Raw genomic sequence first — 14,484 nt, 5'->3', positions numbered from 1 at the left:
TTCAGCTATCCATTTTTACTGAGATATTCACACTAAGATCCAACATTTGTCCATCATAGTGACCAATAATCAATCACTGATCAGCCTGATAAATGACTGATCACAGGGATGTAAATGGGGAATCTGCAGTAAATGTGATCAGATTACATTTACTGTAAATGTAATCAGATTACATTTCCAGAGCTCTCCGTTACAAAGATGGAGAGTCAGGCTTAAGAAACTCAGAGTTTTAGCTGATCCAGCTTCCTGGATCAGGGTCCAGGTCCTGAAAACCAGAGAAGAATTAAATTTCAGGTTCCACTTTGTCCACATCTGTACAAAGGTGTGCAGCAGCTTTTCCAGGTGAATTACTTTGTACACACAAAAACACAATCGTCCAGACAAGGAAACCCCAGAAAGTAAATGTTTTTGTGTTTTCAGTAGGAGACAGGCGTGTTTTCCTTCCTGTAATCAGGTGTTTGAAGATGTGACACAGTTTAACTTGTTTTATAATCTCATGTTTTTACTACTCTTGTTTTTAAAGTGAAGATTTGAATATCAACAAACTGTATTCAAACATTTAATTTGTGTTCATAGTTAAACTGGCACGCTGCATTTGAGCCTTTCAACCTTTATTTAAACCAGCAGTGACAGGTGTTCACATAAAAAGAGCCCAGATGTCAAACTATAAATAAAAACTAACATGAGGGAAAAAACACATTATAAAAATTGAAAACTGGATTAAAGTCTGAGATTAAAAGTCAGACATGTGCAGGTGGAAGAAAACTGTCAGTTCAAACAGGAAAACCACAAAAACCTTTTTTTACATGTTGTCTTTGCTCAAACTACAATCCAGAGCCCGATAAGGGATCGATTTAATTAAACAAGTCCAAGGACAAAGAAAACCCCAGTATCAGTTTTACTGGTCACATGACCGGTATAAAAGATATTTGGAGAGAGGCTGAGCTGAACATCTCTGTTAAAGACTGTGAGAATTAGTGGATTACATCAGCAAGGGTGCCATACATAAGGCCCGGAGGCCAGAATCAGCCCGGCAAAGACTCCAGTCCACTGGACAGCTTGAAGGAGGCATACAATTAGTACTTCCCATACGTTTACAGCTTTTTCTGCTGAGGGAGAGGTCCCTCGTGCCCTTTCATACTAGTCTAAATTAATCAATTAATAGGTAAATGTTTAGAGGACTTTAATAGTGTTTTAGTTGTCAGTGTCACATTCAGCAGAAGTGTCCACAGCAGGGTACCATAACCTGAAATCCCTGCATGTAGCATTTTTAATGCTGCTATCTGACCACAATAATAATAATGTTGTTAATTGTACGAGCAGACTCTCCAAGACGTCTGAGCTCCAGTTTAGGTGCACAGTGAAATTCAAGGATTTTGACTGGATGCTGCTGAGCAGTGAGTCTGTTTGAAAGTAGCTCACATTAGCTAATAAATCCACCGTCTCTTCCAAATATGGCCATTTTGCAAATAAAAAAAAACATCTTTTATTAAGAGTGTGTTTTTGTAGACTGAAGTTCGTGTGAGCCACAAATCTGTAAACACATGATGAAAAATGATCAAATATCAGGTTCAAATATTCAGCAACCTGATTATTTTTCACGAGCTCACTTTAAACTTCAGATCATCACAAAATCATATTAAAACCAAATGTCTGCAGTCGACACCTCCGATTGGTTGGAAATTGTTTGACAGCTGCTAAGATGAAGGCTGAGAAAATCTGAAATCCTGCAGTGATTTTTTCTTCCATCACTTCCTGCCGTGTTGTGCCTTTTTTAGAGGATCTGAGGAAACAAGTGTGACTGCCTTGGTGTGCACAGAGGAGATAAAATCATTTTACAAACATTTATTCATTCATTTTTCATTTATTTGACAGGTATAATGATGTGATGTTCCTGTGTGTAAACACTGCAGTAGAAGGAGGATGAAGACATTTAATCTGAGAGTTGTGAGACCTTGCCTCACCCTATCATGTGACCTATTAAGATCAACTGACACAATATGTGAGTGGGTGTTAACGCGCCTGGGAAGGATCTCAAAACTGGATTGTATGTGGCTGACAGTTGGTGTCATAAGCCCCGCCCTGTGTTCAAAGATGGTTGTTCACAGTGGACATAGATGGCTTCTTTTTTTAGGGCTGGGTTTTAAAAAATCGATTTTACGATTCAAATCTATTTTAGCTTAAATAACACGATATCAATTCATTGAATCCTGAATCGATTTTTAAATATAAATGTATTTTTGCCATAAACACCAGAATCTACGGTGAAAGCTTCCAAAACTATTTTAACAACCACCAAACAGCTAAAACAGCAAATGAGAGCAGGTAAATGGATTCTGCACAAAGATGTAAACACAAAGTGCAGATCGTTCACCCAACGGCACGTACGCAGACATCTCATAGATGCCACTCTGACCAAAATTCACCGAACCAGCAGCAAAAGAAGATCAAAACTACCCTTCACGTTTGATAAACATCGTCATTAATTCCCTCTTACTTTGGCTGTTTTGCTTCCACCACAATAAAATCACAGTTCCTGTACAGCTCTCTCTCTCTCTGTGTACTCAGAGACCAGTTTACCATCAAAAATCTCAGTTTTCTGCATTATTCACTGCTTAATTACGCACCAGTCTACTGTTGTGTTCAGTGCTGTCAACTTCTGACATAAAAGCCTCAGAAATTTAACCTTTTACAAATTATTGCTTAGCTGTGTCTCTAATAAAACCTCTGTAACTTTGCTCTGCTTCACTTCAGCAGCAGGTAAGGTAATTTTCACATGTTGATTCATATTTTTCTTCAGTTTTTGATCTACTGCAGAATATTTTTAAGGTGGTTCTCTGCTATGAAATGCCAGGCCAGGAAATATCCTTCATGTTTTTCTGTTTCTCAGTTATCCTCAGTTACTTTGACACAAAGACATCGGCTGTGATGCTCACACCTCTGACAAAGTCTCACAAGTGTCAGCTTTGTTTTTATACATAGATACATAATATATGGATATGTACTGATAAATGATCAGAATTATAATATTTCTACTGTCTGGGTCAAAATTGAATTGAATCTGGACCTTGTGAATCGGAACCGAACCGATTATAGAAATCAGTGATGATACCCAGCCCTACTTCTTTCACTCCTCTTTCATACTTCTCTGTCCTTTGTCTGCCACCTACACATGGTTTCACCCAAAACCTCCACTGATAATGAGCCACACCCTTTTTTTACACCTTGGCTCATGCGATGAAGCACATAATCAATAGTGGGTCAACGATCCTCCCACTAGGGCTTAAAATCTGAGACTCTCCACCATTTGATTTTAGAACTGAACAAGCTTCCGAATGAAATGTCTTCAAGAAACTTAAAAAAGTCCAGACACTTTTATTTTCAAGCTCCTTAGACTATGTCCTGGATGACTGAAACCCTTCACAGACACTGCATTAGAAGCTGTTCCTCCACCTCCTGCATTAGGGGCATATCCTCACACATCTGGCTGAACATGTTGACCTGTCTCAGTTACAGATGTTTGAGAGTTTTCTTGCATGTTTTCCTATTTCAGATCTCTCCACAGCATTTAATCCAGACTCAGATCTTCTTTCTGTGCCGGTCATTGGTGGATTTGTTTGTTTCCTGTTTCACCATCCAATCAGTCAGATGTCCTCAGCCTGTAAAGAAGAACATTAGTGATTGAAATCTATCCAGCATCCAGTTGTTGGGGTTTGAGAGGTCTTTGGATGTTCGCATGATGGCACCTAGCACTTTAACTGCAAAGGGATCAGAGTGTCAGCGGTTCTATCTAACCAAACTGGTCTTTGGCACCTGATCAGGAACACTTGAAGCTAAAATGAAGGCTGATACATTTAGCAACTTTTACTTTGTTCCATACATGAAATACATAAATACAATCAATTATATGAGAAACCTGATCAGTGATTATAATGTTTTTGTCATGCTGTTTAACATTTCACTTTGATTAATAAAAATTAGCCCAGCGTGTTGGTGAAGATGATCAATGTTCTTCAGTTTTTACTGGAAATGTCAGATTCAAGCCAATCCAACTTTATTTATAAAGCACTTTAAAATAGCCAGTACAGAACCAAAGTGCTGTACATTAAATAAGTTAAGAACAATAGATAAAATGAAACAGCAACAAAAATAAAACACATAATACATACAAATTAAAATTAAAACAGTCCTATATTTAAAAAAAAAAAACATAAAACAACATAGAATCAACTAAAAATAAATAAATAAAATAAAAACAAAAACCAACATCTCACAGGGTGTCAAAGGCCAGGGTGAAGAGATGGGTTTTCAGAAGTGATTTAAAAACAGGCAGAGAAGAGGCCTGTGTAATCTCTAAAGCTTCACAGTTTGGGAGCAGCTAAAGTTTACGCTCAGTCCTGGGTACATTCAGCTGAGCAGCTGACCTGAGAGAGCGGGTGGGTGTATAAGGCTGTAGCAGCTCACAGAGATAAGCTGGGGCTAGGCCATGGAGGGCTTTAAAAGCAAATAAAAGAATTTAAAATCTAAAAAAGAATGGGCAGCCAGTGAAGTGAAGCTAAAATAGGGGGAATGTGTTCAAACTTTCAAGTGGCAGTTAAAAGACAGGCTGCAGCATTTTGCACCCTCTGTAGATGAGCAATGTATGAAGCACTGACCCCAATATAATGTGCATAACAGTAATTAAGCCGAGTGCTAACAAAGGCGTGGATAACTGTCTCAAAGTGCTGCCTTGAAAGAATTGGCTTTATTTTTGCCAACTGCCTGAGCTGAAAGAAGCTTGATTTTATGACTGCCTTAATCTGGCTGTCAAGCTTCAGTTCAGAGTCCACTTTGACCCCCAGGTTTGTGACAGCTGGGCCAAGGAATCTAAATACAGATTTGGGGTCTCAGTAGGGCTACCAAAAATCATCACCTCAGTCTTTTTGTCATTGAATTTTAAACAGTTAAGAGACATCCAAGCCTTAATGTCATCCAGACACTGAAGTAATGGCTGTACAGAAATGTACCTTATTTCTTTAAACGGACATAGATCTGACAGTCATCAGCATAAAAGTGAAATGCATTACCGTGTTTTCTCAGTATAAAACCAAGAGGGAGCACATACAAAGAAATGAGGAGGGGGCCTAGAACTGAGCCCTGTGGGACACCACACAAGAGAGGAACAGAGGACGACAGATGGTCACAGAGACTGACACAAAAAGTTTGTTCTGCCAAGTAGGACCTAAACCACTCCAGTGCTGTGCCCCTAATGCCCACCCACTGCTCCAAACGAGATAGTAAAATGGCATGATCCAGTGTCACAAACGCAGCTGTCAAATCTAAAAGCACAAGAACAACATAGTCGTCAGTAGCTAATAATATGTAATTAAAACCTTTTAAAAGGGCTGATTCAGTGCTATGTAAGGATTTCAAACCAGACTGGAAAACCTCTAAAACATTTTGCTTTTCCAGAAAGGTCATTAATTGACTGTGACATCACTGAAGTCTGCATAATTATTTCAGTTTAACTTTCACATTTGAAGCATTTTGATTGGAATGGATTGCCAAACATCAGAATCAGTAACACATATCAACCTATGTGACATCATTCACTGAAGAAGACTTCTGTAACCTGTACTCTTCATCTTGATCAGTCTGCAGACTCAGGATGTGATCACAAAAAACGTCCTAAATCTCCACATTAGCGCCTTCTCTGCTACGCTGTTTTCTTTAAATGTCACCAAACACTTTAACATTCTGCCCAAAGCTTCGACTGCACAGGAGCATCAAACCCAGGAGCAGGAGGAGATATGTTGGGTCAGTGCAGATTTGCCTGCAGTCAGGTGACTCCACAGGAAAAGTAAGCTCACAGACTGAAAGGTCTGAAAATGCCACGAATGCTTTATCAAGAAACGAAACAGAAAGTTCAGCCGGAAATGTCCTCCTCTTCTTAAGCTCCTCTTCCTCAGCACCACACAGACATATCACGTTTCAGCTTTCTGAAAGCTGCTACTGATGCTTCCAGTCACCTCTGATCTTCTCTGCAGCTGTGACGCTGTCAGAGTTCAGCCTCCATCAGCTGATTGCAACTGATTAACATCTGATTCATGTGTCGATCCTGCCCCGAGTCTCGCCTCTCATGCTGCATGCAGTCTAAACATCTGCAGAAAGAACTCAGGTCTAAATTGGTCTAAAGTTAAAATGCCACTCAAGGAGTCGGGTTCAGCGTCAAAGTGATTAAGATGAAGCATCTTCACTGTTTGCTATGATGAAACCATCAGATGACACCATCAGTTTAACATCTTGAGTCAGCTGAGAGCGGGTGAACCTGATGATTGACCTCTTCTTAAATTTAGTTAATTTTATTTATAGAACTTCACTTCAAAAAACACTCATTATATTCTGTAAGGTAAAGCACAATATCCGGGAGAGACACCTAAGAAATCAGACAACACTCGTGAGCAGCAGCTGCTACCCTTGGGAAAGAAAAATTCCCCTTTAACAGGAAAAAACCTCCAACAGAACCAGGATCAGGGAGAAACAGCAAGGAGAAGAAGGACAGAGAGACCACAGAGAGCAGGCCGAGTACAATAACATGTTTTATATAAATTTAGAAGCAGGAAATTGCAGGTCATCCAGCTTTTTATGTCTGTAAGACAGGGGTCTCAAACTGGTGGCCCGCGGGCCACTTCCCGCCCACGTCACATTACTTACAGACCTTATATTGATGTGAAAATATATAATGCAGTTTGGCCCTTGAAGTGACTTTTTTTTGTTAGGGGGGATTTGTTTGTTGTTCAATTCAATTCAATTCAATTCAATTTTATTTATATAGCGCCAAATCACAACAAAAGTCGCCTCAAGGCGCTTCATGAGCGCCTTGAGGCAATGTTAAAATAATTCTTTAAAAAGCAAAAACTTATTTAATATGAAGGCAATATGAGCAGAGAGTACAAACATGCCAGGGATTGGCTGTGTTAGTTCAGTGAGAGAGAGTCAAAAACTAATATGTACACTTATGTCTGCCTTTTTATTTGGTTAAATACGAACAAAATGATAGCAGAAGTGCTGCCACGTGTCTGGCCAGAAAGAGAGAACCAATTTCGTTATTTGGCAGTTCGATGAAAGGCTTCAGTTAGTTAAGAAAGAGAAAAAAAATAATCTGCGTTCACGTTTGCAGTTTTATCTTGTTATACAATATTTGAAATTTAAAAAACAAAACAAAAAACAACTACTTTTTAGGAAACATTTGTGGGTCTTTTCTTGTTTGGTTGGGTTTTTTTTGTACTACTTGAACACTAAAGTGGCCCTCCAGTGAGACGACAGTGCCAGCAGTGGCCCACGGCTCATTTAAGTTTGAGACCCCTGCTCTAACTTATGGTGTGTGTTATCTGGCTTCATGGATAGATAAAGTTGGGTGTCATTTGCATAGCAGTGAAAATGTATGCTATGCTTTCTAACCATACTGCCTAAGGGAAACATGTATAATGTAAAAACTAATCTAAACCAACCCCACTAACTGCATGTCTTTGGACAGTTGGGAGAAAGCTGGAGTACCCGGAGAGAACCTATGCAAACACAGGGAGAACATACAAACTCCACACAGAAAAGGCAAAGTGAATTCAGCGAGCACGGCGGACACGCGCAGCGGAACAGCAACTCCAGGTCTGTGGTGGGCAGCTGCCAGGTTCTGCTCCAGCTAAACTAAAGTAAGTAAAAATTGAAACAAACCAAAGACTGTAATCCTGTCCATCTGTTGACCTCTTGTTTTTCTCTAAATGGAGCAGCTATGATGTTCTTTAAATGTTTTGTTTTCCAGTTGAAATCTGTGAAACAGCTCAAAATGGAGCTTCATCTACTGTCTGTCAAAACCACGAGGAACTTTTCCAGGTATTTTTCTGGAAATTGGTCTGAAGTCTGGATCTTGAATAGAAATATTTAACATAGTAACAGTAAGGAGGTTGTTATTCCTTCACCTTCTCCCAAAGAACCAATCAGGAGCTGAACAGGGAACATATGAACCAATTATCTTGCTGCAAACAATTAAAGAACAAAAGAGACCAGGAGGAGAGAAAGTGACCATCTAATGTTCAGGTGACAAACTAATGGAGATGTGAACTTTGAGGAGGTGGTGAGGAACTTTGAACTTTGATTGAAGCCAGACCCAACAAGAGTGAATAATACTGCTGATTGACATATGTGGTGTGATAAATACATTAGAGGATAACCTAAGAAACCAGAGCCTGAAAATGGACCAGCTGTCACATCAGCCAAGAGAAGCGCTGATTTTCAGATGCCTGTAAGGAGCGACGCTGGGACTAGATGGTTCTGCTTGTGATGGACTGAATGTCTGGGACCTAACCTGGTCTCTGTGGACGACGACCCTTGGCCCCTAAACATCTGCTCAGAGGAAAGACGTGTTTCACCTAAACAAACTGTAACTAGCAGCAGTTAGTATTTTTTAGGTATTTACAGGCGATCTTTTGGTTTCTTCGGTTCTGAATTAAGGTGTGTTTGTGTTCATTTAGAAATGAGGAGTTCCTCCTAAAAAGGACCATTGTGTGAGGCCCTGGAACACCACAGACCGAAAAAGTTGGAGAGGCCGCCTGCCGCCCGTGGTCATTGGTTAAGAGTTGAGACCTGAGATCTCTGTCTGAGTGGTTGCTGCTCCTTCTTTAAGCAGCAAGTCAGGTGGGGTGTCTCTGCATGTCGCTGACTTCACTGCTTGACCGCACACACCTGTTTGACCTCACACACCTGCTAGATCACACATACCTGTCAGAACTCACACAACTGTAATTAATGTGGAACTATTGTCTCTGTTTTTGGCTGCTCACCTGGTTTGTTGCACTCACATACACCTACCTGTTTGGAAAAGTGTACATCTACAGGTGGTAAGTCAGCTGTTTATAGTAACCAGTCAGTGAGCTGATTGAAGTTGCTGTGAGCAGTGATGCTCACCCTTCCTGTCTTTTTTTTCCTGGCACCTGTCAGCTCATCATTTTTCAGATTTAATGTTTCACAATAAATAAATTAGAATTTTGTTCTACTTTGATAGATTTTTTGTCTTTGTTTCCAGTTATCAGTTAGTTTTTCCCTCGCTGGGCATCGCCCTGCCTTCCTCTTCCTTCTCACTCAGTAATGAAAATGATTTCATTTGTTTTCAGGAGAGTACAGATAAAAGCTGATTGGAGGTTTTCATTAAAAACACGCAGAGCTCCAAATGCTCAGGAAAAAAATGATTTCAGGTCAGTTTTTATTTCCTGATTGTTGCTCCACTTTCTCGCACAGATTTCAAATGGAATATTAACACTGTGTGTGTGTGTGTGTGTGTGTGTGTTATGTAACAGCCCAGCTCTCAGCTGTGATGTTCGGAGGATGACGAATCGAGCTGGATTCTCCTCAGAAAGCCTCGGCAGCAGCTTCCTGTTCCCGACCTTATCGTCCTTCAAAACTTCAATAAAACATCTGCAGCAGCTGCTTCTGCTCCTCCAGATGCCCAATAATAAATACCGATGAATACACCTGTGATTAATACAAACAGGAGAAGGAGGGAGGCTTTATGAATCTCTGATAACAACAGGAAAAATTGTGATCAGGAGCCTCTTTTATTGTGAAGGTCAGAGAAGATTATCATCAAAACCACCAACAAACAAAAAAGAATTTAAATGATCATCAATGGAGACAACTGAATAAAATTAAGTAAATAAAACAAGTTGGTAAAATAAATAAATAAACAAACTGAATCTGCTCCTCTTCTCTCCACTCACCACCTCCTCTGTCTCTTTGACCTCCCCCTTTTCATTTCCTCCTCTGCTTCTCCTCTCCCTCCCTCCCTCTCTCTCTTCTCCTCTGCACCTCCTGTTTCTGGGACAGCGCTCCCCCCCTCCCCTCCGCTCCGTAGTCTGCTCCTCCCTCAGTCTCCTGTGAGCAGCAGGAGGAGCAGCAGCCTCCTCTCGTGTTTGTCGGAGCAGCAGGAGTCAGCGGAGGAGCGATGCTGAGCGCGCGGCAGGATGTCTCTCACCTCCTCCTCCTCCTCCTCCTGCCTCCGGACTCTCCGAGCCTTCCTCCTCCTGCAGCTCCTCCTCGTACCGCCGTGCCTCCTCCACCCGCAGCCGTGCCGCCTCCTGGCGCAGATCGGTCACTCCGTGCGCGTCGGTGCGCTCCTGCCGGCGCAGCGGGCGGCGCGCGTACAGGTCCAGGCGGCGCTGAGCCGCGCGGCGGCCGCGGTGAGCCGGGACCGGGAGCTGGAGCGGGACCCGGAGCGTGTGAACTTCCTGCCCTACAACCTGAGCCTGGAGCTCGTGCCCCGGCAGCTGACCGCCGCGGACCCGGAGTCGCTGCTCCGCTGCGCGTGCCAGGGCGTGGTGGTGCAGGGAGTGTCCGCCGTGCTCGCGTTCCCGCAGAGCCGCGAGGAGCTGCTACAGGTGGACCTCACCGCCTCCTCCCTGGAGATCCCCTTCATCAGCGTCCTCCAGCACGGAGAGCCGCTCCGCACGCAGGTAAGAGCTGCGCCTGCGCGAGCCCGCACCTGGACCCTGGGCAAGTGTTTCGGAACCGCCCGGAACCACCCGGTCCGAGTCCCCGGTTTGACCTTGACCTGTGTGACGTCTGGAGGTGTGTCGGGGGGGAACTGCGCTTGCGCGTATGTGTGCGTTTGCTTATTTGCTCTCATGGATTCACTTTGAAGCTTCAACAACTGAAGAACAGGGATGAGAATGTGGAGGAGGAGAACAGAGAACAGGGAGGAGAACATGGGGGAACAGAAAGGGAGTAGCAGAGAAACCATCTGAGGTTGAATAACTGAAGCTCAGGTTAGGTGGAGCTCAGGTGTGTAACAGGTTGGATGAGAAAAATCAAAGCTGGTCTGATGTGAGGAGAAGTTCCTGCAAGTCGAGACTGGACCGATCAGATTTATCAGTGAACTGACTGATCAGTTAAGAGAGACAGAATGTTTTCCGTGGATGTTTCAGGAGAAGTTGGTTTGATGAAGTGTTTAGGTTACCATGGAAATTAGTCCTGCCCATCTAAAGGTGACAGTGGTGGCACCTTGGTGCTGACACAGTCACATCTAAAGCATTATTTAATTCTGGTTTCGATGAAGATGATGTTTCATCATCTTCACCACCACGAGAGGTCCTTGCGTTAAACTTCAGCTCACGAGCAGATGATGCTTTGGCCTCTGTTGTGGGTGGAGCGTCACTGTAAGTCTGAAGCCTGAGCCGCTTCAATGCATCAATGTTGATACAACGCAGAGAAACGTCTTTTAAACAGAGATGCTGGACTTCCTGTTCTGTTCTCCAGGTGTGGCGTTGATATTAGTAAGTGTGCGGAGGCACTGTGCATGTCACTGCTAATTGAATTAAACTTCAGCAGGGGTGGATCTACAGGGTGGCATGGGGTGGCATATGCCACCCTAAAATAATCTCATGCCACCCAAGTTTTGCATATGACAATGCTATTTATTAAAATAAGGTAGCATTACCACTTTGAGCCTGGTTACAATTAACATTGAATATAAATTCTAAAACTACCACCACTAAAAAATGGTCCAGCCCCTAGCCTGAACTGGCTTTATTTCTTGAAGTCAGTAGCAACCGATGCTTATGATTGTGCTAGAGCATATTTTGAATCAAAACTATGGGCATTTCAGATTTCAGCACAGGTGGCTAATTGTTATACTCTGGAAATGGAATGTAGTAACCGTCTGGGGTCCACAGACATGCTGCGTTGCCAAATCACGTGACCAATTTAAGCTGACATACACAGCAAATCCAGCATGTCCAAATTAACACTGTCAGATTTGATTTCAACACTATTAAAGTGTCTATATGGGTCCACACCAGAGTGTTAATTTAACTCTTTTTGGAGAGTTGGTACGTTAACTCTGATTTAGTGTTAAACACCAAATCTGTCTGGAGTTGATAATTTAACACTTACTAATGCTAACTAGGTGTTAAGAGTTTATATATTAACTCTCAAAGAGTATTTTAGTTTAACTACGTAAGAGTTATCTTCTAATTAATTCTAAAAAGCGGGAATTTTACTGTTCTTAACTTCTAGAAATTTCTTTTGGAAATAAACATTTACTAAAAAGACGCAATGGTTTTTGAAAAACATTTATTCTGAACTGTGCACCACAAAACATTTTCTGAAAGATGTAACAGTGTACATGTTGTCACTTTCATTAGAATTTTGTTTATCAAAAGGTCTGACATAGGTGACCTGGTAAATGCAAATAACAGCATTCTCATCACTTATTTCTTCAATACAATATGCATGTCCTTCATTCATCACTTTGTGGAACTTCAACGAACTTCTGCTCTCCCCCATATTCCATCTTCACAAGCATATCCTATGTGGAGATTGAATAAAAATTAGTTGACACTAATTAATGGCACAAATCAATTGCAGCACAGTAAAAAAAGAAAAGAATCCTTTTTGAGCCATTACTTGTGTAAAGTATTTTCCCAAAAGACAAGGACACAGGCAACAGGTAATACTGAACTAAATGTAAAACCTCAACCTTTTTCATTTTTACCTAAACCGTGTGCACAAAACTCTGGAGGGATCTAAATGCTAACGTAGAACCCAGTCAGGACATCTGCTACTGCTGTTTGCTCGTTTTTTTTTTTTTTATGGGAGATCATTTTCAGGCTTCAAGTAGCACCATTATACCAACATTTCACATTCTAGACATTGTTTTAGGTGTATTTGACCAAAAATTTGACTGAAAATTCACATGCAAGCTTTTTTTCAAGGCTGTGGTATTTGCCCGCAAACAATACCTTTCAGCTAGCTAAAACAGAATATTATGCTATCACCGAGCAACATGGCTAATGCCTTTCACACAGCTTTGTCTCAAATCCAAAGAGCCACAGAAGTAAAAGCTAATAATAATAATTGAAACAATCTTTGAAAAAATGACTTACCAAGCATGGCAAACAACTCAAATATGTAGAGCAAAATGTTCTGAAACAGCTTCACTTCAGCTTCGATTGGAGCCTATGGTGCTGGGGGCGGAGTCTGTGAATTTACTCTATTGGTGTCATAGCCCCTGTAGGAGTTCAGAGTTAAGAGGTCAAGAGTTAATGTTTCCATTGTAACACCTCCAGATTTGAAATAGAAACACTCATTTTTAACACTCGATTTTAACTACTATCATTTTACACCTCAGAGTTACATTAAAAGAATGTGACTCTACTTAGAGTAAAATTAACTCTACTTTTGCAAGAAGACTACTAACACCAAAACATTTAACACTTTTGAATTTGCTGTGTAGCTACAAGCTGCAGCCACGCTGAGTCTTTATTTCAGCTTGTGTTGAAAGTTGGACTTCAAACTATATGCCAATTTTTACGTTTTACTTTTAGGCCACTAAAACCAGAGTTATAATAAAAAATATATAATTTTCTGAATACTAGCGTCATGTTTTGTGCAGGAAGAAACAGTAAAAACAGGATTTTCTAAGGGCAGCAGGGAAAAAAGAAAAGGAAAAAAAATGCCACCTTTTCCTATTGGTGGAAAAGTGTACCACGTCGACCAATAAAAATGACACAGCAACACGTGGGATTTGGTTATTTATGAAGAGGGGAAATTTGTCAGAGTGACGGTGATGAAAGAGAGTGAGAGGGAGCAATATCGACAGCGAGTTTTGAGATGTGACAGATTTGTGATGTGTAGCGTGTTTGGAGTGTACAGTTAGTGTGTTGTTGTTGTTTTGTGTGTCAGAACAGAGGCGAGTCCTGAATGTCACAGTTGGTGCCAAAAACCCTCCATATGCAGACTGCAGTGTAAACACTGTCTCCAGGTGGGAAACAGAAGTGATACACCTCCTGCTGTCAGGCCTGCAGGTTTCAGACCTGTAGTGTTCTCCTCTCTCTTTGTGTGGCATCTTATTGTGACTCCTGATTGTTCTCTCATTTTAGTTTTGGTATTTATAAATGGTTGTAGAAAAAACGCCTGATGCAGCGGCTGCGATTTTAGGCAAATACATAATATATAACTTTATTGTGTACAACATTTGTGCATAGGTTTTTAAAATGTACAATTTATATTTGCATTTCAAGTTATGAAAATAATTCACTAAACACTTCTGTAGATTTACAGTGAAAAATGTTAACTTTTTCCCGACTTGATTTTGTGTGATTTCAGATCAGTTGGGTTAATACAGTATGTCAAAATGAAAAGATAACTGTAAATTCAGACAAATGAGATTGTACTGAAAAGAATGATACCAAGCAAGGCAAGGTGGAAAATTTTAGGGGTCAATTATAAAGATAAACTCAAATTGTAGTCAGCAATGGGCAGTTATATCCTGGAACCCAGAGACTTAACCCGATAAATCATGACAAATTAGGTTTCAATGTTTTGTGAAAAGTGTTTCATGACAGTGCAGATTTCTGGCATTTTGTGTAAATTTAAGTACGTAACAATTTAATTATTTGTAATTTTAAAAAAAGAGTTAGACCTGTGTGTTTGTAAATGAACCACCTTGCATTTTGT

At 41.0% G+C, this 14,484-nt stretch overlaps 1 protein-coding gene across 2 annotated transcripts in view; it reads left to right on the top strand.

Annotated features, from left to right (window-relative positions):
• The first annotated feature begins 9,789 nt into the window (after positions 1-9,789).
• Positions 9,790-14,484, top strand: part of grin3bb (glutamate receptor, ionotropic, N-methyl-D-aspartate 3Bb) — a 64,098-nt gene continuing 59,403 nt past the window's right edge. The window contains exon 1 of one of the 2 annotated variants that reach the window (XM_084920978.1): positions 9,790-10,481. In XM_084920978.1, the coding sequence (XP_084777104.1) occupies positions 9,993-10,481 (489 nt within the window). In that variant the 5' untranslated portion in view covers positions 9,790-9,992. The remainder of the gene's footprint in view (positions 10,482-14,484) is intronic. The other variant, XM_084920977.1, reaches the window with a different exon arrangement.

This window comes from Perissodus microlepis, chromosome 23, assembly GCF_051167445.1.
Source record: "Perissodus microlepis isolate ML-2025 ecotype Zambia chromosome 23, ASM5116744v1, whole genome shotgun sequence".
In the NCBI taxonomy this organism is placed as follows: Eukaryota; Metazoa; Chordata; class Actinopteri; order Cichliformes; family Cichlidae; genus Perissodus; species Perissodus microlepis.
This window is presented reverse-complemented; position numbering and strand designations above follow the sequence as displayed.